The sequence below is a fragment of the Zootoca vivipara genome, chromosome 9 (assembly GCF_963506605.1).
Source record: "Zootoca vivipara chromosome 9, rZooViv1.1, whole genome shotgun sequence".
Lineage (NCBI taxonomy): Eukaryota > Metazoa > Chordata > Lepidosauria > Squamata > Lacertidae > Zootoca > Zootoca vivipara.
The window spans coordinates 72,179,756-72,204,254 of NC_083284.1; the positions used below are offsets into that span (position 1 = coordinate 72,179,756).

At 50.6% G+C, this 24,499-nt stretch overlaps 1 protein-coding gene across 3 annotated transcripts in view; it reads right to left on the reverse strand.

Moving 5' to 3' along the window:
- Positions 1–2,703: 2,703 nt before the first annotated feature.
- Positions 2,704–24,499, reverse strand: part of CSK (C-terminal Src kinase) — a 74,452-nt gene continuing 52,656 nt past the window's right edge. For 2 of the 3 annotated variants that reach the window (XM_035112431.2, XM_035112427.2), the window contains exons 4-13: positions 22,988–23,100; positions 20,106–20,325; positions 15,678–15,771; positions 15,495–15,560; positions 13,922–14,021; positions 11,533–11,623; positions 8,777–8,850; positions 5,348–5,543; positions 4,387–4,476; positions 2,704–4,057 (exon numbers count right to left, since the gene is read on the reverse strand). In XM_035112431.2, the coding sequence (XP_034968322.1) occupies positions 3,875–4,057; positions 4,387–4,476; positions 5,348–5,543; positions 8,777–8,850; positions 11,533–11,623; positions 13,922–14,021; positions 15,495–15,560; positions 15,678–15,771; positions 20,106–20,325; positions 22,988–23,100 (1,227 nt within the window). In that variant the 3' untranslated portion in view covers positions 2,704–3,874. The remainder of the gene's footprint in view (positions 4,058–4,386; positions 4,477–5,347; positions 5,544–8,776; positions 8,851–11,532; positions 11,624–13,921; positions 14,022–15,494; positions 15,561–15,677; positions 15,772–20,105; positions 20,326–22,987; positions 23,101–24,499) is intronic. The other variant, XM_035112428.2, reaches the window with a different exon arrangement.

Genomic DNA, 24,499 nt, shown 5'->3' on the forward strand with positions numbered 1-24,499 from the left:
GACAAAGCTGCTTCTGGTGAACCAGAGCAGTACACCTTCCCGCCGGAGCGGTACCTATTTATCTACTTGCACTTTGATGTGCTTTTGAACTGCTAGGTTGGCAGGAGCTGGGACCGAGCAACAGGAGCTCACCCCATTGCAGGGATTCGAACTGCTGACCTTCTGATCAGCAAGCCCTAGACTCTGTGGTTTAACCCACAGCGCCACCTGGGTCCCTATCACCTTTACTAGGCCAACCAAAAGGCTGCACAATCGTGTGCAAGTTTTTAGGTTCTACAGAACTCTTCAGCAGATTAGGTGGGAGAGGTGCTCCTCAATGTGGATTTTGTTTTGGAGATTTGGGGGGGGGGCAAACATGGCTACCTTTGCTTCTCAGGCAAAGGAAGAAAACCTTTGGTAAGGGGGGCCATCTAGTGGCGAAAGATTGCAGACAGCTATGTGGGTCCATTAGAAAAAGGGACAATTAAAACAGTCCAAAAATGCACAAAAGCACATTTTCTGATAAATGTTTGGTTTTCCTTGTATACTGCTGAGGAATGTCCCTCTTTTGCTCCTCCTTCCAGTCTTTTCCTTTGATCCATCATCCACCTACAGACTTGAACAAAAGTGTTCTGTTTAACATTAAGTGAGCTGAAATTTCTCAGAAGTTTTCTAAGAAATGTTTGAGAACACTCATTTTTCTTTCCCCATCCAAACAGTTGAAGGAAAGTACATGCTGTGGCATTGCATTATTTTCCGTAAATGAACCAAAGTGAAAATTAAAATTGAATTCGGATTCTGATTCCTAGACGAAGCTGTGTAGTGTTGGACGTTGCATTTTGGGATGAGGTGAAATGATTTGGGGAGCAGAACATTATAAGATTGTCTCCAAGGATGTAGCACAGGTTGTTTGCAAGTGTAAGTGGCCTGATTCAGCAGGGCTGTTCTTCACAAAGCATAAGGCTATCAGAAGTATCTAGTGGGCCATTCCATCCATACGCTTGTTGACATTCTCAAAGAACCCTGAAAGCAAAGTTACACAAGGACATGTCCTTGCAGAAGCCATGCTGGCTCCTCTCCAGGAATGCTTGTTCTTCGCTCAGCTTGGTAAGTCTATCTTTAATCATGCTTTCCAGAAGTTTTTCCAGAAGAGACCAGCTAATTAGCCTGTAACTTCCTATTATTGTTATTATTATTTATTATTTATACCCCGCCCATCTGGCTGGGTTTCCCCGGCCACTCTGGGCGGCTTCTAACAAATATAAAAATACATGAAAATATCACAGATTAAAAACTTCCCTAAACAGGGCTGCCTTTAGGTGTTTTCGAAATGTCAGGTAGTTGTTCATCTCCCTGACCTCCGATGGCGCCACTACCGAGAAGGCCCTCTGCCTGGTTCCCTGTAGCTTTGCTTCTCGCAGTGAGGGAACCGCCAGAAGGCCCTTGGCACTGGATCTCAGTGTCTGGGCTGAACAATGGGGGTGGAGACGCTCCTTCAGGTATATAGGATTCCCTGGATCCCCGTTTCAAAAACAGTGATACATTGGCCATGTTCCCATCTTCAGGATGGAGGGAGATCTTAGGGACTAGCTACCTAATTCTGTTCAACGGCCAGCAGTTCCACAGCAGGCCTCTCGGGTGGGTGGCTCCGGACAAGAGGACTGGAGTAGAGGTGTGAAAGACGCATTGTCCTGGTGCACTCACTGTTTTTCTCTTGCCCGCATGCCTCTGTGAAAGTGCTTCCAGGTGATGCCTCCACACATGGAACCTGAGAAATTTGACAATGCAAACATCCATAGCCCCCCAAAGATGCAGGTATTATGGGAGGGAGCCTGAAGCAGGAGACAACAAAGGTTTTGTGCCAAGAGCTATCAACTCGCCGTTCACACTCCATTTCAGAAGTCAGCCCATTAGTTATAATCACACATCCATACAAAGTTTTCTCGCTGACTAACCACATTAAAAATCCTGATTGAAAACGTACCTACAATTAATCAGGCGTGTGTGTGTGTGTATATACGCACCTGATAGCATCCAATATAAGCACAAATATAAATCTATATTTATATATAAATCTATAATTATATTAGCACATTGCAGTCAATCACATGCTGAACACGAGCCAGCAGCATGATGCAGCTGTAGGAATGCCAACTTGACCCCGCAACCATGGGGGCCCGAGGCTGTGGCTGCCATGCAGTCTGCATGGCCCTGGCCCTCAAATCTGTGGGTGCCCGGTTCCTTCATGGGGAATTTTGTGGGTGCTCAGGCACCCAGGGAGTTGGCACCTATGTGCAGCTGGGTAGAGTTGTCGTGTTGCATTACTGATTGCGGGCAGAGCCACAAACAAGAGTGGGTGGCGTTTGTAGTGCTATATAGTCCCCCCCCCGTGCCACCCCATTCTCTGTGTGCCCCGCCTCGTGAGGTTCACAGGCTCCTCAACGCAGGCCGACCATTTGGAGCAGAAGTCGCCAATCTTTCCAGGCTCAGGACTCACCTTTAACCCACAAATGCATGTGGGGACCCGTTTCTTAATTCTTTCACCCTACATTTCCATGTTGGTGCTGCCTTGGATGACCCACTCGGGGGTCTTGACCTACCAGTCAAAGTCCAGTGGATTTAGAGCCCCGTCATTTGTAACCAGGCAGCCCCAGCCTCCTCCTCAAAACCACCCCCTGGAGCTTACAGACGCAGGGAAAAGATGACAAGCAAGGCAGGAGCTCATACGTGTTCATATGGAATGATCTTTATTACAGTTTAATCTCACAGTTGGCAGCATTATATGAGCATAAAGCACTAGACAGGACTGGAAAAAAGGCCTCTGGAGACAGCATGCAAACACTGTTTTTAAGCAAAGAAAACCCAAAAAACCCAACAGCCGTCCTTGGTGGCTTTGCGGTTTTAAACTTGCCCTGCCTTCATTTGGTTGGGGGTGGGGGGTGAGTTTGCTAAATTTCAGAGCGTGTGTTCTGTTTTCTTTTCTCTTTTTTTTAACCTTTTTTTTATTACTTTAAAAAATAAGATTTGCAACTTTAGTAAAACCCAGCAAAACGGCTGATTTCCGGTGCAGTTTGAAATAACATTAAAAGGAACAAAAAATAAAAATAGAAACTGAACAAAAAAATCTTTTTTTTAATTAAAAAAAGGTGTGTTGTGGGCTGCGGGGGTGGGGTAGAAGATACTGGATTGGTAATTTGGGTATTTCCAGCAGTCACAGAAATACTGGGGGAGGGAGAGGGAAATCCCGCCGTCTCCCCCACCTCATGGGGGCTCCCTCTCTCCTTCCCCCCATCTTCCCATTGTTTTGGTGCTATGTGAACATCTTACATCTCCCCATGGAAAAACGGGAGGCATGGAGGTCTAAGAGAAAGTCAGAGGGGGAAGGAAGGAGGCATGGTGGGGGGAGGGGGAGGGAGAGAGGCTCTTCTGTGAGGAAGGGGTCAAATGGGGAGGAAGTGTAGGGTACATGCTACAAACGAATAGTCAGGGTCTCTCCCCGCTATAAGAGAACCGGGATTCCTACAGGACCAGGAGAAGATGTTGGGGTCTCCCATATTTTCTCTCTTCCTCGTGCGTCTACTGGTGACCCCACTGAAAAAGATATGGGGGAGCCTTTTCCACAGAGGAGGGAAGAGGAGCTGGACCCCCCCAATCCACCCACCAGCTGTGGGGCACAGGGGTGGGGGGGTCAATATGCACACAGTCCAATATGTTTCTCTAAATACAGTCCCTTGAGTGGAGGAATTCTGCATTCCTGGAGGGGTGGGGAAGAACCGCTCCCTCAGCCCCCTCGCCCGTTATCCCCGACCCCCAGACGCATGTGCGTGGGAGGCGGGTCGCAGGAAGTGGTGGAGGAAGAGGTGTGTCCAAAGGAAACCCCGCCCTCCCGCCCACCTCACAGGTAAAGCTCGCTGGCTTTGATATGCTCTAGCTGTTCCCGTAGTTGGTGGAAGGAGGGCCGGTGTGTGGGGTCCAAGGTCCAGCACTTTTTCATCACCTCATAGACGATCTGAGGGCAGCCATCGGGGGACTCCATTTTGTACCCCTTCTCCACGCGAGGCACTACATCCTTCAGAGGCTGCAAGGGATGGGAGGAGAGGGAAACAAAAGCAAAGGGACTATATCAAATGGAAGCAATACTGTGCTGGGTTCAGGACCAGGGTCAAAACTCCCATCATCCCTAGCTAACAGGACCAGTGGTCAGGGATGATGGGAACTGTAGTCCCAAAACAGCTGGAGGGAAAGTTTGGCCATCACTGCCCTAAGGCAATCCAATTGCTATGAAAAGAGAAGGCAAAGCAAAAACGCAGTTGCTCCAAGAGTTGGCTGCAAAAAAACGGGGGGGTGGGACGACAGGGTCCCTGTCAAAACATCAAAAGCCAGCTAAGCTGAGCTTCCGTCACTTACAATTCTCGGATAAGGCACTCGCCCAAAGGAGTAGATTTCCCAGAGGAGGATCCCAAAGCTCCAGACGTCGGACTTGGTGGAAAATTTCTGCTAAGAGAAAGGAAGTCCATCGTTTAGAGAAATGGTCCCTGGGATGGCGAGATACTAACCAAGCCTGGAGATTATCACACAGCCTCTCACCACAGTGGTGGATTTGGGCTCTCAAATTTCAGGAGCGTCACCTCCTGCCTCTTGCGCTCTGCTCCATAGCCCCCCACAGCACAACAGCCAGTGCAACCAAACCAGTCATGCTGTGTCCTAAAACCACCTCTGCTCACCACCCTCTTTTTAGGGAACTGGATTTTAGCACTTTCCCAAAGCCACCAAATGCACCCCAAACTACACCCAGCCTCCTCTGCAATAATACGAACTATCGTAGCCAGGGCCGGCGCGTCCATTAAGGCGAACTAGGCAGTTGCCTAGGGCGCCCAAATGGAGGGGGCGCTGGCACTACGGGGAGCACTGCTGGTTTCGCAGGACTCGCTCTGCCGCGCAGCCGCTGCGCCCCAACACCACCTACCCGCGTCCAGCGGCCAGAGCAATCCAGCCGTCAACGTCACAGGTAAGCGGGAGGGGCACTGGGAAGGGAAGGGGGTGAAGGCTGGGCCAGGCCTTTAGGGAGGAGGCAGGTGCCCGGGGGTGTGGCCCAGGTGGTGATCTCGCCTAGGGCACACAAACCCCTAGCACCGGCCTTGATCGTAGCTCATGGCTGATTAAGTCCATTTTGCAAATCAAGCTCATGTCGGCCAGTAAGGGGTGGGGCCTGGGAAGGGGCACCCCCCCAGTCAGTCCCAAGGGCTGAAGAGAGGGGGCAGGAGGGCCCCACTTGCCCCCCAGGTTGAAGTTCCCCTGGACAGACCGTCATGCCTCTGTCTATGATGGCTCAGGGGCCCCCCAAGGTCACCCCCGTGTTGTGCTGCACCTTTTCTCTAAGTGCTTCTGGCGCTGTCCATTTTACTGGCAGCTTGCCCGTGTCCTGGGTTGACGAGGCTTCTTTCGTCAGCCCGAAGTCACTGACTTTGGCAATGTTGTCTTCCGAGACCAGGACATTCCGCGCTGCCAAGTCCCGATGGACGAAGTTGTTTGCCTCCAGGTACTCCATGGCTTCACAGACGTCTCTGTGCGGGGAGAACAGGCAGGCAAGACTCAGGAAAGGGAGCTGTTGCTCCAGGAGATGACGGCAGCGCAAAGCTGTCTCCCTGCACGAGCCTCTTGGCAGACAAGACCTGCAAGTGAGGCTCTGAATTGCAATTTGCAGCACAGGTTGGATTGCAAAGCAGGGCCTGTTTCTGTAGTGGCCCCCAGGATTTGGAATGCCCCGACCACATTCTCTTTCTTCGTATGTAGGACCAAAATACCCTTTACCTGGTTTTGCTGCTGTTGTATTCTGCACTGATTATTTGTGTTCACTAGAGCTTGCATCTGTTAAACCGTTGCATAATCCTATTTATTTTATTTTTTTACATGAAAAGCAGTGCAGGCATTTTAAGACTGAATGAATGAAACGTTATCATCACAGGCCGTAGTTTTGACACTGTGATGAATGAAAGGCCCATCAATCACCTGACATTCAAATCCTTCGCAGTAACTCCTTATCCATTTTCCTCTGTTTTAAGCTCCCATGAAAGGAGGCACACACTATCACCCCCAAGCAGATTCTCAAGTGCTTATAGATGCGTCCTCCAAATGGTTAGCTGGGAAGATAGAAAGTTCCCTTATACCAGGGGTGGCCAACTCCCAAGAGACTGTGATCTTTCAGAATCAAAATCTGGCGGTGATCTACCCCCATTTTTGGGGGTTCGGCTCAAAGTTGTTGAGCTTTTTCAGGGAGAAGGAAAGGGGGGTGACCAGATTTGGTAACCTTTTTGAGGGGAGCACTGCCCAAATACTTTTCTTACGGGGGACAACAGAAACTTTTAGAGATTTCTTGGGAGAGAATTGCATAAAAGCACTCACAAAACTGTACGCCGCACAAACTCCTTGACCCACTCCATTAACCTACCTATCAAGATTTCTTTAAAAATACATGCCTTCATCCATTGTTAGTGTGACACCTGCACCACCATTTTGGTAACCAACTGTTCAATATCAGACAAGTACTGTGTCAGGGTCAGCTTCAGGGAATCCTTAAGGTGCTCATCTGTCATGTTTAAACGTTGCTCTCTCTCTCTCTCTTTCTCCCCCTCCCCCTCAGCTAGGGGCACCCATCCACCCCCCTCTCTTTTTCTCCCCCCACCCTTCAGCTAGGGGCACCCATCCACCTCACTCCCTCTCTCTCTCTCTTTCTCCCCCACCGCCTCAGCTAGGGGCACCCATCCACCTGCCTCTCTCTTTCTCCCCCACCCCCTCAGCTAGGGGCACCCACTCCCCCCCCTCTCTCCCCCCACCCCACCCCCCAGCTAGGGGCACACACCCACCTCTCTCTTGCTAGCTGGCTCCCAGTGGCTCAAAGAGACAGGGGGGAAATCCCTCTGTGAGTCGCGGCTCCCGCTTTCCTCCCACGCACGCAAACTCACACACACCCCTCCCTCTCTGCCGGCATGAGGGAGGAGGAGCCAGGGAGCTCTAGGCAGGCAAGAGGGACAGGGAGCAATCCAGCACTTCTGTGCAATGCACTAACACAGTCACACACATACTGGTAAGCTCAGTATCGGGAAGAGGGAAGGAGCTCTCCCTGCAATTGCTCACAGTTATTGAGCTTTTTTGTGGGGGAGAGACAAGAGTTCTTGAGGTATTTTTTTAGGGGGAGAGCTCTTTCTTTTCTTTTAGGCTGGCGATCACTAAGGAACCCGCAATCTATCAGAAACGTCCTGGGGATCTACCGGTAGATCCCGATCTACCTGTTGGCCATGCCTGCCTTATACCAAAACAATAACAGTTGCTTATTTCTAACAACAACAGTTATAAGGTTGAAGCGACCTGTGCTTCAGAGTATCTGACGAAGTGTGTATTACACACAAAAGCTCATACCCTGAAAGCTTATATTTAGCTGATCTTTAAGATGCCACTGGAATTATTAAAAAAGATTTTTTCATCTTTCATCTTGTTATTTATTATACCAAAACAGCCCATTACTTCATCTAGGTTAGCTCTGGCCACACTGACTGGCAGCAGCTCCGCAGAGTTCCAGACAGGAGTCTGTCCCAGCTGCCATTGGGACTGAACCCGGTGGCTCTCTGCATGGAATACTTGCGCTTGATCACTGAGCTGTGGCTCTTCCCTGTAATTTTAAAACCAGGGTGTCTGGCATTGTATAATGCTGTAGGCAATGTATTAAAATGCATGTGATTTAAGCCTCGACAGGTATTAAAGGTGGGCCGCAGAATGCAATAAGACAATGCAGAGCGGCAAAACATTATCTGAAAAGTATAGTAACCATTTTTGGTCGCTGGCCGGTTGCCAAAAATGTACAACAGGGATGAGGAACAACCAGCCCACAAGCTAAAACTGCCTGGCCAGGGTTCTTATTTGGCCGGCAAGGCTGCTTCCCCCAAACCATGCTCATATCTGACGTTGCACATGGTGCCCAAGAAGCACTCAGCTGTCAGGCGCTTAGGGAAGTGTTGCGCAAGCGGCATTGGTGGGGGGACATGTCAACCCACCTGCCAACCATGTGATGTTATGAGGGCTCCATGTGATTGACAGGTGGGCTGCCCCATCCAGCTATCAAAGTTGTCCTGTGGGGGTGGGGCTAGGTAATGACCCGGCTGGCTAGGTCACTGAACAGTTTTCTTGAGGGTGTGGTTGAACATGCCTCCTCCAGCAGAGTTTTTAAGGGGGGTCTCAGTCCAAAACATAGCTGTCAAGTTCTCCCTTTTGTAAAGGGAAATTCCCTTATGCTGAATAGGCATCCTCGCGAAAAAAGGGAAAACTTGACAGCTATGGTCCAAAATCATGCATGTCCATGCGAAGACTGTAATACTGACACATGGTTTTATGCGTGGCCGATCTGCCCGCTGTACAGACATTTACATCATCAATCCACTGCCAACATCTCATCCAGAATGTGACTTTTTTCGTTGCGGATCAAGACAAACAGGTGACTGAAAAGACAGCAACAGTTCTAACAACTGCCATTAACATAAAACGGTTGACCCACAACGATCCTCTCTTGAATTTTAAACTGTGTGACTTTACATTTAGCTTTTGGCAATTTTATCTGCTTAGTGATGTTTGCATACGTTTGTACTTGGCACCCAAATTGCAAAGGTTGGTGGCTGTTGCAAACATCTCTCTATCTCTGCCTATTGATCCATCTGTCTACACACAAACAAGTTCTGATTGTTGTTTTGTACAGGCACAGATCCTGCCAGTTGGGTGTGTGGCCTTGTCTCCCCCGCACCATACTTACAAGGAGAACTTCAGCAGACATTCTCCCCCCAGCACAGACCTCCCTCGGGAGCGAAGGTAATCGACTAAACTTCCCTGCAGACAAAGAGAAATGGGAAGAGAAGGGTTAATGTCACAAACAGGGTCGGGGGTCAAGTATGGACCGCAACTCCCTCAGCCCATTACAAGTCTGGTCAGGGGTGTTTTTTTCCAGCTAAGCAGAGGCCTGCAAGGCACCTCCTGGCCTCATTGGCCAGCTCTCTCTCTCTCTCTCTCTCTCTCTCTCTCTCTCTCTCTCTCTCTCTCTCTCTCTCTCTCTCTCTCTCTCCTTAGACACCAAGGCCTCTTTTGTTACACAAATTTTAAGATGCATACATAGGAGACCCCCCCCCCCAAAAAACCCAATCCTTCACCCTTCAAAATGAGGAAATATTCGGGGGGGGGGGGGAAGACACTTCATCTTAGTACACAGAACCATCCCAAAACCATCTTGGCCTTCTTAATAGCCCCAGATATTTTCTTTTCAGAAGAAGGAAGCATCTTGGGAAACCCTTCCCAATAGTTCTTTTCACTTGCAAATCCTTTCCAATCCTGTAAACAGATAAACCTCTTGGAATGAATGGGCTTGTTATTGTTTAGTCTTGCCCAACTCTTCGTGACCCCATGCACTCCTGTCTTCCACTGCCTCCAATGAATGGGCTACCCCTCTGCAAAACTGTTATGGCAAGTATCTGTTACAAAGATCATCTTCTGAGTATGAAAGGGGTAGCCCTCTGAACTGGATTAAATAACAATGGTATATAACATTTCAAAAGAATGGCCCAGACTGGCAAATACAACACTGACAGACAGGAAACAAGCCCCATTCTCAACTTTCTGTTGTAGACAGCCTCTTTCTGTGACCTGGTATGATACTTTTGGGTGGTCTTTGGCTAAGGAGTTGGGCAATTACTAAAGCCTTTAGAAGTTGTTACACACCTTTGTTCTGGGGGGTGGGGCGGGCTCTGTTGCAACAGAAAAATAAAGGCATGGCTTGCTTTGATGGGTTCCTGCCATTATTCATTATTCTCTGACTATTGGGCTGCGAAAGCCAACCACAGCTTTTTCTCATATCACTCCGCAATGGTCAGTTTCCTTGGAATGAGGGGTGCGATCAAAGCGGCTAGTGGCAGTCTCCTCCATATTTGGTTTCCACGAGCTTCCTCAGCCAAACCTCTTCCTATATATATATATATATATATATATATATATATATATATATATGGACCCAGGTGGCGCTGTGGGTTAAACCACTGAGCCTAGGGCTTGCTGATCAGAAGGTCGGCAGTTCGAATCCCTGTGACGGGGTGAGCTCCCATTGCTTGGTCCCAGCTCCTGCCAACCTAGCAGTTCGAAAGCACGTCAAAATGCAAGTAGATAAATAGGAACCGCTACAGCGGGAAGGTAAACGGCGTTTCCATGTGCTGCTCTGGTTTGCCAGAAGCGGCTTTGTCATGCTGGCCACATGACCTGGAAGCTGTACGCCGGCTCCCTCGGCCAATAATGCGAGATGAGCGCGCAACCCCAGTCGGTCACAACTGGACCTAATGGTCAGGGGTCCCTTTACCTATATATAAATATAATCAAAATTATAGAGTCATAGAAGAGCAGAGTTGGAAGGGACCCCAAGGGTCCTCTAGTCCAGCCCCCTGTAATGCTAGAATCACCACTAAAATGGCAAAAAAGACAATCACGGGAATGTATAATCAAAGCAACAAAACAAAAACAAAACTATGCCGTGATAAATCCCTGAAACGAGATAGTGATAAAGTGAATAATACTAAAACTCAACTAATGATTACTCAAAGAAACATAATAGGTTTAAACTTCCCAAAAGAAACTTTAATATAGAAAAGACATGAATTTCTCAAAGTAACCTCTGAAACAAGCTTAGCTTGCTCCCTCTTCTTGTGAGACCCCTTCAGATCTCGGAGACGCCTCTCCTATCTCCTCTCAGCCTCCTCCACTCCAGGCAGAGGAGCATTCCCTGCTTCCCTCAGCGGCCTCAGGCAGCGCTTCCAAAAGAGCACTGTGAGGGGCCCTCAGCAGTAGGGGGCGCTCTCCTCTTTGGACCAGGGAGCACAGCCAGAAGGAAACAAGCGTAAGAACCACTGCCGTTTAAGAGGACAGGTGGGGAAACAACAGCAGTAAGGGGGGCTTGCAACAAGGCGCTGTTGCTTGGGGCACTCCCGTTTGCCGTGCCAGCCAGCCATGCCCACCCTCTGACTATTCCATTCCGTTTCCCCTCCCCTTTTCCATTCCACCCTCCTCATAGGTCAACTGGAGCACGTTTGCCCTCCCTGAGCTGCCTGGGGTTGAGAAGGAAACAGCTTGGGTTGCTGCTTCAGCTTTGGGAGACAAGGCTGAGGAAGAGGAGGAGGAGGAGGAGGAGGAGGAGGAGGAGGAGGAGGAACCGGGTGCTGGAGGAGAACAAGCCCCACGTTGAAGCCTCCCTGGCGAAGATGGAACAACCCCAGGAGACAACCTTGAAGAACTAACCCTACTTCATCAACTCAAGTGTTTTGAGATCTGAGACCTGCTTTTCACCCAAACATGCCCTTGGGGACCCATTTTTAAAAATTTAGTTCACCATGTCTTTATACAGCAGTCGTGCCCCCCCCCGCCGCCGCCTTTGCTCAGGCCACGGCCTGGCCGTGGGTCCTGCCCAGCCGCTGAAAACTGCCTGGTAGGGTGGCTCAGCCTTCTTAGCACCCCTGGCCAGCAGCACCAGCCCCTTACCTTTGCCATGTACTCTGTGACGAGGTAGAGGCCGCCCTTCTCCTCCACAATCACCCCCAGCATCTGAACCAGGTTGCTGTGCCTGAGCTGCCTGCAATGAGATTGGCCGGGGTGGGAGGGAAGAGAAGGGGTCATCCACAGGCCACTGGGTGGTATCAGAGGCAGCGCAGTGTAGTTGTTAAGAGTGCCAATCTAGGACCTGGAGAGACCGGGTTCAAATCCCCACCCCACCCAGCCATGAAGCTTACTAGGTGACATTGGCCCAGTCACCATCATTCGAGGAACGCTCTCCCAGGGGAGGTTTGGCTGGCACCTCCATTACACACCTTAAGGCGCCAGGTGAAAATGTTCCTCTTCAACCAGGCCTTGGGCTGACTGTTATTCTAACAGCCTTTTAAATGTGTTTGCGGGAGGGGGTTTATTGTTTTGTTTTGTTCTATTTATTTGGTGCTTTTATCCTGTATTTTTATCTTGTGAAACGCCCCGAGATCCTCAGATGAAGGGCGACATATAAATTTAATAGTGGTCCCTCGACTTACGAATTTAATCCATTCCGAATGCACATTCGTAGGTTGAAAAGCTCGTAAGTCGAAACGCAGCTTCCCATAGGGAAAAAAAATATTCGGAAAAATTCGCAAGTTGACGAAACCGCATATAAAAATTAGCAAGTCGAGGAAACCGCATTTAAAGCTGCCGACGGTTTCCTTTCGGATGTAGAAAAATTCGTAAGCGTGCGGCCATTTGTCCCGTTTGTAAGTCGAAACCTACGGGTGTCGAGTCGTTCGTAAGTCGAGGGACCACTGTAACTAAATAAATGACTGGTGACACAGCAGGGATACTGCTGACACCCAATGGCCCAAGGGAGGCTGTGACCCCCCCCCCACTTTGCAGATCCTGCTCCCAAGTGTTGGGAGGCCTTGGAGACCCCAGGGAGCCCTCCCTACACTCATCTCTCAGAAGAATGTCAGGAAGGACACAGGATGCTGCCCTAGACCAGAGTTGGACCCCTGGTCACCTAGCTCAGAGCTGCCAACAAGGGGGCATCAGGTGGGAGTCTTTTCCATCTCTACTTGGAGATGCCGTCGTGGGCTGAACCCGGGTTCTTCTTCAGGCAAAGCAAGTGCTGAGCTGTGGCCCCAGTTCAGGGTCTAAGTCAGGCATAGGCAACCTTGGCTCTCCATATGTTTTTGGAACTACAACTCCCATGATCCCTAGCTAACAGGGCCAGTGGTCAGGGATCATGGGAGTTGTAGTTCCAAAACATCTGGAGAGCCAAGGTTGCCTATGCTTGGTCTATGTCATGCCGAAGTCAGACTGGAGCCCTGGAGCCCCACCCGCCATGGCGCCCAGCACTCTCCTCCCAACTCTTAAGCAACCCGGGTGCTTGCTCTGGGAGAAATCCCAAGCAGACCTACTGACTGGCTCTTGCCTCCATCCTCAGTGCTATCAATCTCACTTCCTTGGGCAAATATCCGTCTCAAGCTGGCATCCTGCAGATGTTGTTGGACTCCAACTCCCGTTCATAGAATCCTAGAAACGCAGAGTTGGAAGGGACCCCCCAAGGGTCATCCAGCCCAACCCCCTGGAAGGCAGCAATCAGAGCTAGAGAATCCTTGACAGATGGCCAGCCAAGCTCTGCTTAAACTCAGCCAGCATGACCAATGGCCAGGGAGGAGAGCTGTTCCCAGCACCATGCCAGCCTCCCTTGGTCATATCTGTCCTTCAACTGATGATTCTGCCCTGCCTGTTTTTTTAAAGAGACGGACAGAGACAGAGAGAAGCTGGCCCAGAGGCAACGGCACCCTCATCTTTGAAGCCAGCTGACTCAAGGGAGAGAGACAGTGTGATGCAGTGGTTGGAGAGACCCTGCTCAGCCATGAAGCTCCCTGGGTGAATTTGGTTGCCAGTACTCTTTGCCTGTCACCCTAGCCTACCTCACGGGTTTGTTGTGAGGATAAAATGTGGAGGACTAGAAACTAGGTGCTACCATCCCGATCTGCTTGGAGGAAATAAGGTAGGGTGTAAATGTGATATATATATATATAAATAAACAGATCATCACCCGACATCTCAGGATCACCTGGGCATGGCTACACCAGGAGGATAGTTTGTGAGTGCTGCCCTCAAAGGACCTCCCTGCAGCCCCACAGCACCTCTGCTTCTTTCGGGAGGCCTCTGACCCCCCCCCCAGTGACATATTTTTCAGGACCCACCCTATACCCAAGACTGCAATTTGTTTTTAACGCTGGGTTTTTTAAAGGGCTGCCACCAGCGCTGGGACCTTACGGCGAAATAAAACAAATCCATGGAAATTCTCCCTTGAGCTTCTCCAACCTTTGCTCTCATGCTGGGCTCCCACCCCCCCACCCCACCCCCCGCTGGCACTCACGTCATCACCGAGGCCTCGGCCAGGAAGGCCTGCGCGGTGGCATCGTGTTTGATGCACTTCACGGCCACCTTGTTCCCATGGTAGTCGCCCAGCATCACATCTGGAAAGAAGAAGGGCAATCTGAAGGGGGGCACAGGGCTAGGAGACGCGAGCGCAGGTCAAGGGTCCCCTTGGACACAGCACCCTGCTTCCAGGGAACAGCAGCCAGGTGCCCTCAGGGAGACTCACAGCCCAGGCCATGAAGCCACCCCTCTCTTCTCCCTGAATCTGAGGTTTGGGCAGATAAAAAGGGCTTCTTCGCGCAGCACAGAGTTAAACAGTGGAACTCCCTCCCACAGGAGGCAGGGATGGCCACCAACCTAAAGGTAAAGGTAAAGGGACCCCTAACCATTAGGTCCAGTCGTGACCGACTCTGGGGTTGCACGCTCATCTCGCATTATTGGCCGAGGGAGCCGGCATATAGCTTCCAGGTCATGTGGCCAGCATGACAAAGACGCTTCTGGCAAACCAGAGCAGCACATGGAAACGCCGTTTACCTTCCCGCTGTAGCGGTTCCTATTTATCTACTTGCATTTTGACGTGCTTTCGAACTGCTAGGTTGGCAGGAGCTGGGACCAAGCAACGGGAGCTCACCCCGTCACAGGGATTCGAACCGCCGACCTTCTGATCAGCAAGCCCTAGGCTCAGTGGTTTAACCCACAGTGCCACCTGGGTCCCCTAGGCCACCAACCTAGATGACTTTAAAAGGGAATTGGACAAATTTGTGGTGGTGGTGAAGGCTGTCAATGGCTCCTGGCCAGCATGGCTGTGCTGTGCCCTCCACACTGCTTCTGAATAGCAGTTGCTGGAAACCACAGAAGGGGAGAGGGCCATTGGCTCTCACATAGCTTATGTCCAGGGAGAGAACACCAGTCCACAGCCTTTCTCTTAAGGGAGGAACACAGGAAGGGTGCCTTACACAGAGCCAAATCACCTTGGTTTTACCCTGACTAGACGCAGCTCTCCCAGGTTTCAGGAAGGGGACCTGCCCACCTGGAGATGCTAGTGTGGATCGAACAGGGGACCCTTTTACATCTGAAGTGGGCCCTCATGAGCTTCCAAGGTTCTTAGCTGAGCCTGGCTCAGGAAAACTTTAAAAACCTAACAGCCGGCTGGATCAGACCCATGGCCCCCTCTAGCATCATCTTCTCACAGTTGCCAACCAAATGCCTGTGGGAGACCAGCAAGCGGGATTCGAACACAAGCCCTCTTCTCTCCTGTGGCTTCCAGCAACTGGTATCCAGGAGCATTGCTGCCTCTGTCCGCAGAGGCAAAGCTAGCAGCCATCAATAGCCCTCTCCCCCATGAATATGCCTAATCCTCTTTTAACGCCACCTGGGTACGGCAGTTTAACTATGTGCTGCATAAAGAAGTCCTTTATTTTATCTGTCCCGAATCCTTGAGCATTCAGCCTCATGGGATATCCATAAACTTTGACCATGACCCTTAACAGAGTCGGGGGTGGGGTGGGGGGCTGACTTCCCAAGCCGCCAGGAGAAGAAAGATCTCCCTGCGCCACCACTGCCCAACTCACCTCCGAACTCCCCTTTCCCGATGATCTGCAGCAGTTTCAAGTCCTTCATGTTGAGGGACCACCCACCTGGAAGAGGGCAGAGATACAGAAAGGGAGAGGAAGTCAAATCAGCCATGCATGCGCCAACTCCCACGGAAGCCCAGCCCAACCCAAGGGCCTGCCCGGTCCTGGGGCAATGCTCACCGCGTGAGAACTCATCCTGAGCAGCCACTGTGCCCTCCATGACCTTTGGCTTGATGAGGCGAGTGCAGAGCCCGTCAGGGTCCGAGGTGTAGTGCTGCCAAGCAGACGGGGTGGGGGGTGGGAGAACGTCAGATCAATCCAGAGTCCAGCACCCGGATGCCCCTTCCCCACCCAAAGGAGCAGGCTGGCTTGGGTGCTGCTGCTCGAAGGCACCCTGAACGCCTTCTCATGGGGCGTCCACCAGGCCCTTACTGAGCACCAGCCCTGAGCACCTCTGCAAAGGAGGACCGGCCCCCTTGGCATGCTCGCCAGCAGGTGGGGGTGGACTCGCCACGGCGGATGGAACTACTGAAACCCAGGAAAGTGCCGCTCTGACTCTCTGAAAAGCACATGCTCCGCCACCCAGCTGCGGCCCATTCGTGCAACCTCCTCTCACAACCGCAGAGCTGCCACGTCGGAGTCGAGTGACTCCTGGCCCAGAAAATGACTGCCAGAGCAGCGGAGGCTGGCCCTTGAGGGCAAGCGGGCAGCAGCAGCAGCACCAACCTCTGCTGTCCCCGCTTGCCTTCTCACTTGCAGTCAGCGGTCCCTGCCTCTTGGCTGCCTTCCCCACTTTGCCTCAGTGCTGCTTTTGCAGAACTCATCCAGGAGGGCAGAGGAGGGGGGCAGAACTAGAACTGGCAGCTTGCCATTGTCCGCCCCCCCCTCCGCTGCTTTCCAGCAGCCACCACAGTCCCAAAGGGACAGCTCTGCAAGTTGCATGCGGGAAAATCAGCAAGCAATCTTGTGGCCAGATTTCTTGTGCTGGAAGTCTCTGAAGCAAACGCGGCCCTGGATGGGTTAGAACAGGCATCCCCAAAGTTCGGTCCTCCAGATGTTTTGGACTACAATTCCCATCTTCCCCAACCATTGATCCTGTTAGCTAGGGATCATGGGAGTTGTAGGCCAAAACATCTGGAGGGCCGCAGTTTGGGGATGCCTGGGTTAGAAGAGTTTGGGAGGCGTCACAAGGTTTTTTGGGATAGGAAAAGAGTGCGGGGGTAGAGAAAGATAAGGAAGTTGGGCAAGGTGGGAAGGAGGAGGAGGAGGAAGAAGAAGAAGAAGAAGAAGAAGAAGAAGAAGAAGAAGAAGAAGAAGAAGAAGAAGAAGAAGAAGAAGAAGAAGAGGAGGAGGAGTTTGGATTTGATATCCCGCTTTATCACTACCCGAAGGAGTCTCAAAGCGGCTAACATTCTCCTTTCCCTTCCTCCCCCACAACAAACACTCTGTGAGGTGATTGGGGCTGAGAGACTTCAAAGAAGTGTGACTAGCCCAAGGTCACCCAGCAGCTGCATGTGGAGGAGCGGAGACGCGAACCCGGTTCCCCAGATTACGAGTCTGCCGCTCTTATCCACTACACCACACTGGCTTGGGGTAGAATCTTTGTCTTTGGAACTCCTTCCTTAGAGAAGCCAAACTGGCTCCCTTCTTGCTGTGCTTCTGACAGAATCACTTTGAGACGGGGCTGCAGCTCAGCAGAGGAGCATTGCTTTGTGTGCAGATGGAGTCAGGAATTACTCTCCTCCAGCATTTCCATGGAGAGCTCGAGAAAGACACCTTCTTGGTCTTTTTATTTATTAACATTTATACACCACTTGATTGTAAAACAAAACAAAACAACCCTCAAAGAGTTTTGCAAAAAGATTTTTTAAAAAGAAAATCAAGAAAAAATTACAACAATATTTTTAAATATACCAAAGGTTAAAATACGAAAACGGATTAAAATTCACACCAGCATTTCTAAGCATCTGGGTGGGCTCATCTAAACAAGAATGTTTTCAGCAGGAGCCGAAAAGAGTCCAGGAAAGGCACCTGCTTGATCTCAAGAGGCAGGGAGTTCCAGAGTCTGGGTCCTGCAACACGAAACAACTGACTTTGTGCAAAGGCATAGCAGGCATCACACGGCCTTGAGCTTCTTTTGTTTTTAGAGTGCTGATTCTACTGATATTCTGTTTTATTATGACTTACATTACTGTAGTTTTATTATTGAAAGTTGATGTTACTCGTACTTTACAGTTACCCTAACTTTGGGCCCTGATAATAAAAATAATTAAGTCTATTCTATTTGAGAGAGGCTGAATGGAATACATACATATATATATATATATATATATATATATATATATATATATATATATATATATATATAGTGGTACCTTGGTTTACGAACTTAATCTGTTCCGGAAGTCCGTTCTTAAACCAAAACCATTCTTAAACCGAGGCACACTTTCCCTAAAGAGGCCTTCCACCACCGGTGCCCTTCCACCGTTTGGATTCCATTCTTAGACTGAGCTAAAATTCTCAAACCAAGATACTATTTCCGGTTTTGCGGAGTTTGTAAACCAAATCGTTCTTAAACCGAGGTACCACTGTATAGCCCAGCCAGATGGGTGGGGTAATATAATAATAATCATAATTAATTAATTAATAATATTCAAAGGTCTGTTGCACATCTAGCCTGGTTGCAGTGGCGGCATCACCCCACAAGGGGGCAGTAGGAGGTCGACTGTGGCGCCAGAGAGCTTGACAGTGGTTCACGGCCCTACATTCTGTGGGTTCTGCTGTATTATTACCCCAGAAGAGCAGCTGGTGGGGGTGTCTCCCTCTGTCGTGTGAGAGAGGGAAGAGGCGTTTCACAAGGGCTCACCTCCTATTTGGAAGAAGGGTCCCTGACTCCTCTGCTTCTTCCCGCCATCCCATTCATCACACAGTCCTCTCTCCACACACACACACACACACACACACTCCTGGCTGGGCCCCACACCTGCTTTGCAAGTAGGGCACTTTCGGAATTGCTCAGAGCATCTTCCTGCCTCTGCAAGAAACAGGAAACCCTCCACAAGTCTGAGCTTCGCAGGCCGTGACCGCTGAACAGCCCTAAGTGGGGGGGGGGGCTGCTGATCTGGCAACGCATCTAGCAGCAGCCCAGCTCCCTAGTGCTGGCAAGAAAGGGTGGCATCTCAGGAGCACAGCACTCTTGATTTCCTTCTGCTTAACAAAATGTGCGTGCCGCTTCCGAGTCAAGTGAACGCAGGTGGTCCTGCATTTGACTCCCAGCTGCACCTCTAGGTAGAGGGCCACAGCAGGGATCCCTGGACAGCTGCTGCTGCTGCCAGTCAGTGTGGGCAGCAGAAAGCGAGATGGCTCCACCGTCTGACTAGGCCCAAGGCAGCTTTGGTGCTTCTGAATGGCTTCAGCTCATGCAGAAGGTTCCCGGTTTACCCTTGGCGCAACCAGCTGGAGCTGGGAATGTCCCCCCTGCCCAAACCCTGCAGAGTCATTGCTGCCAGTCAGTGTAGACAATACTGAGCTACAGGGACCAAGGATCTGGCTCAACATAAGGGCAGTTCCTTACATCCCTATGGCCACCTGCCAAGGATTCTTACTCACTTACTTATTTATTTCTTAGCTGGCCTTCTTGTATTGCAGAGGGTTGGGTGATGACCCTGGGGGGGGTCCTTCCTAACCCTACAACTCTGTTTCCAGAAAGGCCTGCCAACCCACCAGTCTGTAAAAGTTTTCCGCCTCTAAGGAAAAACCAGAGATAAACCATATTCCTTGGCGCAACTAGGAAGAAGGTTTTGTCCCCACTGACACACACACACCCTGGGTGTGAGGGAGAGCCTGCCCTCTGTGGGCTTCCGATTCCCAGGGGTCCCAAGTCTAGGAGTGCCCCCCCTCAGGCCAGCATAAAACACACCACGAGTTAACAGGCAAATGAGCAGCTGAGGAGATTTGAAAGGGAGATTTCCTATCCAAATTTAGGCTCAGTTGCCGGGGAAGGGGCACAAACCCAGGAAGCCACCAAGCATCACAGGGATGCCTTGTGCCCCCCCCCCCCGAGTCTGGAAAAAAGGCATCGGAAGTGGGCTGCTGCCCCACACGCTCGCTCTCCTTAAGACAAGTGTGGGGAAGCATCGTTGAGCAGTGGTTTAGAGTGCTGGACTAAGACCTGGGAGACCTGGGTTCATAGAATCATAGAGTTGGAAGAGAGCACAAGGGCCATCCAGTGCAACCCCCTGCCAAGCAGGAAACACAATCAAAGCATTCTTGACATATGCCTGTCAAGCCTCTGCTTAAAGACCTCCAAAGAAGGAGACTCCACCACAATCCTTGGTAGCAAATTCCACTGCCGAACAGCTCTTACTGTCAGGAAGTTCTTCCTAATGTTTAGGTGGAATCTTCTTTCTTGAAGTTTGAATCCATTGCTCCGTGTCCGCTTCTCTGGGGTTCAAATCCCCACTTGGCCATGAAGCTCACCGGGTGGGACCTTGCGGGGTCAGCCGCTGCCTCTCAGCCTAACCTACCTCACAGGGTGGTTGTGGGGATTAAATAAGGAGCCCCCCCTAGTGATTCTGAAGCTCTGCCCCCCCCTCGCTGAAGCCTCACCTCCACCAGCTGCATGAGATTCTCAAAGTAGACTTCCTCGTCGATGCTGAGCTTGCTGGAGGAGTAGATGATTCGGTAGTGCTCCACCTTCCCCTCGCAGCTGACGCAGAGCGTGTAGTCCCCGGGGTAGTTGGTGCTCTCGCGCACCAGGAAGAGGCCCGTCTCCGGAGGGTAGAGGAGCCTCTCCGCTTGCTCCCGCGTAATCTTCCCGTGGAACCAGCTGGGGGTAGGAAAGGAGGAGGGAGTCGGAAGGGAAAGAGAGATGGAGAGAGAGGGGGAAAAGAAAGAGTGACCACGGCAGTCTCCATGAAGCCCACATAACTACAGGACCATAGCACTGTAGGTCTGGAAGGGACCCAAAGGGCCACTCAGTCTAACCCGCCCCCCGACAACACGGGAATCATGGCTACCCATTTTTCTAACACTTCCATGGGACAGCCAAGAGATTTAAAGCCAGTTGATTTATCTGTACACCCAGGCCAGGTATATTTGTTTGTTTATATCTACTATTTCTTTATTGCGTTTATATCCCTGCTTCTCCAAGGAGCTCAAGGGGGTGTGCATGGCCCTTCTCCCTGCTCCTTGTGGAATCCCCACAACAACCCTGTGAGGTAGGTTAAGCTGAGAGGCAGCGACTGGCCCAAGCTTGCCCAGGTGAGCGTCATGGCTGAGCGGGGGGGATTCGAACCCTGGTCTCTCCCATGTCCTAGTCCTGCACTCTAACCGCTGGCTCTCAGGGCTCAAAGTTCCCAGCACTGTGCTACCACCATTAGGAAGATGCAATGCCTTCTTGTCTGTAATGCCCACACTGAAGGAGCTAGGAATTGATCCCCAAGCTAATACCTTGTCATAACTGGAACTACATCTGTATCTGTATAGTTCTATTTATTGGCCTGTTGATTCTACACATGCGCAGAGAGCCTTCACAGAGAAAGAAGCAGCTGTATGTTTCCGAGGACAGTTCAAAGTGTTGGTGCTGACCTTTAAAGCCCTAAACGGCCTCGGTCATGTATACCTGAAGGAGCGTCTCCACCCCCATCATTCTGCCCGGACACTGAGGTGCAGCTCCGAGGGCCTTCTGGCGGTTCCCTCATTGCGAGAAGCCAAGTTGTAGGGAACAAGGCAGAGGGCCTTCTCGGTGGTGGCGCCTGCCCTGTGGAACGCCCTCCCATCATTTGTCAAAAAGGAAAACAGCTACCAGATTTTTAGAAGACATCTGAAGGCAGCCCTGTTCAGGGAGGCTTTTAATGTTTAAGAAATTAGTGTACAGTGGTGCCTCGCTAGACGAAATTAATTCGTTCCACGGGTCTTTTCTTATAGCGAAAAATTCGTCTAACGAATCCCATAGGAATGCACTGAATTTTTTTCGACTTTTTTTTTTTGCCTATAGGAACGCATTAATTGAATTTCAATGCATTCCTATGGGAAACCGCGATTCGCTAGACGAATTTTTCGTAAAACGCATTCGTCTAGTGAGGCAACCTCTGCTCGAAAAATCCTTTCGTTAAGTGGAAATTTCGTTAAGCAGGGCATTCGTTAAGCGAGGCACCACTGTATTTTAATGTTTCTGTTGGAAGCTGCCCAGAGTGGCTGGGGAAACCCAGCCAGATGGGTGGGGTATAAGTAATCTATTATTATTATTATTATTATTATTATTATTATTATTATTATTATTATTATTATAGCTCTGTTGTGTGCCAGCACCCCTTGTCACGGATCAGGTCTTGCGCGTCCTAAGAACATGCAAAGCACCTTCCGGATCATGCCATTAGCTCACCTAGCCCTGCATCCTTTGTTCTCACAGAAGCCACCCAGGAGCCCATCAGGGGAATCCTGCAAGCAGGACCCGAGTGCGAAAGCATTCGCCAAATGTTGTTCCCCATTATCTGGTATTCAGGGATAGACTGTTCCTGGACATGGAGGCTTTGCTATCACAATAGGCCTCAATTAAGAAGAGCCCTGCTGGATCAGGCCAAAGGCCCACCTAGTCCATCATCTTATTCTCACAGCGGTCACACAGATGCTGTTCTGCTAATTTAAATCCTGGAAAACGGCAGCCTTTCCCTTATTGCGGAATATACTGATCTGTGGACGACCTCGAGGGTACCCATGGCCCGCACAACTCAACCTTAAGGGCTGCATCCCCCGCGCCATGGCACTTCTCCTGCAAGCACAGGCCACTAGTCCATCTAGTGCAGTTATCTCCTGCACTGACTGGCAGCGACTCTGCAGATTTTCAGGCAGGATTCTCCCCAGCCCCACCTGGAGAGGTTGCTGAGGATTGAACCTGGCACCCCTTCCTCCTTGAGCTTTGAGGAGCATGGGCGAAAGAGGCAGAAAAGTGTGTGGGGTGCTTACCGAGGGGAGCTAAGGGCCGGCGCGATGTCACAGACTGAGACAGAGAACTAGACTAAGTATATCTGCATTCAGGTGCCCACTCAAGTCATGCTGCCCTCCGAGTGGACTTTGGGCTTTTGCATGCACTGAATGGGTGCTGGCTGGCACCCCCTTCCCCAAAGGCCCTTGTGTTCATCTAGGCCAGGCCTCTCCAACCAGGCGCCCTCCAGGCACTGCTGGATTCCAGCTCCCATGGTGCCTGTCTACTGGCTACACTGGCTGGAGTTGGTGGGAATTGGAGTCCAACAACATCTAGAAGGCCAGATGCCCCAATCAGATGCCCCCCCCAATAGCCTGATGCTCTCAAGATGTTGCTAGATTACAACTCCCATGACGCTGATGGGACTGTTGGGAGATGGGAGTCCACAACACCTGGAGGGCACAGGGTTGGGAAAGGCTGATCCAGACACCTGCCCATGCCCCCCCCTCCCAGAGCTGTGCGCAAAGCTCAGCTAAGCAGGCGTCTCCAGTCTGCCCAGACTCACGGCATCAGGCTGAGCTTGGTTCCGGCTTTCACCCCTTCCCGCTTCTGCACGTAGTTGGCCGGGATGATCCCCTCGCGGCCCACTTTGTTCTTCGCTTTGTACCAGTTGGGATCCTGGCAAAGGGAAAGCAATTGTGAGCGTAGAATTGTGGAGTTGGAAGGGACCCCCCAAGGGTCATCTAGACCAACCCCCTGCAAAGCGGCAATCACAGCAATCCTAGCGACCTTCCAACACCCCCCAAAGGTGGACTCCCCCCATCGTCTCCTCAGACGGGTGCACACAATGAATACATCCAGTGCTTTTCTCCTAGAAAAAAAGGTGTTGGTATTGTGTATCCTTGAGTACCCCCAGAAAAAAGCAATGAATATATCTATACTCTGTTGTTCATTTTAAAAAAGAAGATGAATTATACATACAGTGGTACCTCTACTTACGAATTTAATGCGTTCCGAACGCACATTTGTAAGTCGAAAAAAATTGTAAGCCGAATCCCATAGGAATGCATTGGGAGAAAAAATTCGTAAGTAGAAGCAACCCTATCTCAAGATTCGTAAGTAGAAAAAAATCCTATCTAAACCGCATCCAAGATGGCGGACGGAGCTCCATTCGTAAGTAGAGTTATTCGTAAGTAGAGGTACCACTGTAATACAATTAAAACCATATAAAAATCTAAGACCAGAAATCAGTGTGGTTTTTGTGGAACCCCCTTTTGTGCTGCCCTTGTGGAAAATGCACAGTATATAAACATGCAGAATCTCTTTCCTCCATCATGGGCTATAACCGACGATTTACAGGTTCGGCTTCTGCCTCTGACGGGATTCATCTCCAGCTCTGTGTCCTCTCAAAATTCAAAGCCACCAGGCAGCTTGACACTCTGCCAAGGTTGAGACTCTTCTCACAATTTGCTCAGCCTGCAAATTCTCTCCCTGGGACTATAGTGGCTTACTCTTGAAGAACTTTAAATAACGCTCACATCAATTAAAACATATTGCTTTCCCTGTCCTTTTTTCAGGTCACTAGGGAGGGAAGGAAGATCACAGCCACAGTAGGAAATGCCTGGATCTTGCGGCTAGTGCCACATGAGCATCATGTGAAGAGCTCTCTTGGAGCCAAACAAATACCTGCATCTCGTCCAGGATCTGGTTGTGACAGGGTCCAACCAGACACGTAGGAGAAGCCCACAAGCAAGAAATGAGGGCAGCAATGCTTTCCACCTGGGATCTCTGGCCACTGGAAGCAATTTATAGTGCTCATGAGTAGGGAGGGGCGATATCAGTTTTTTCAACAACGTGATGAATCACCAGCCATACACCGTGATATAGTGATACACTGCAAGGTTGAAAAGCAGAGGGAGCAACAAGCTGCACTGGGCTTGGAGCACACCAGGCGCTAGCCTTGGTCGCCAGCACCTGGTGTGCTGAGGGAAGAATGAGCTCTATTGGCCACGGCGCCTTCTGGCTCGTCCCTCCCTCGGTTTGAGGACCAGAGCACAATGAGTCAGGAGCAGCAGCA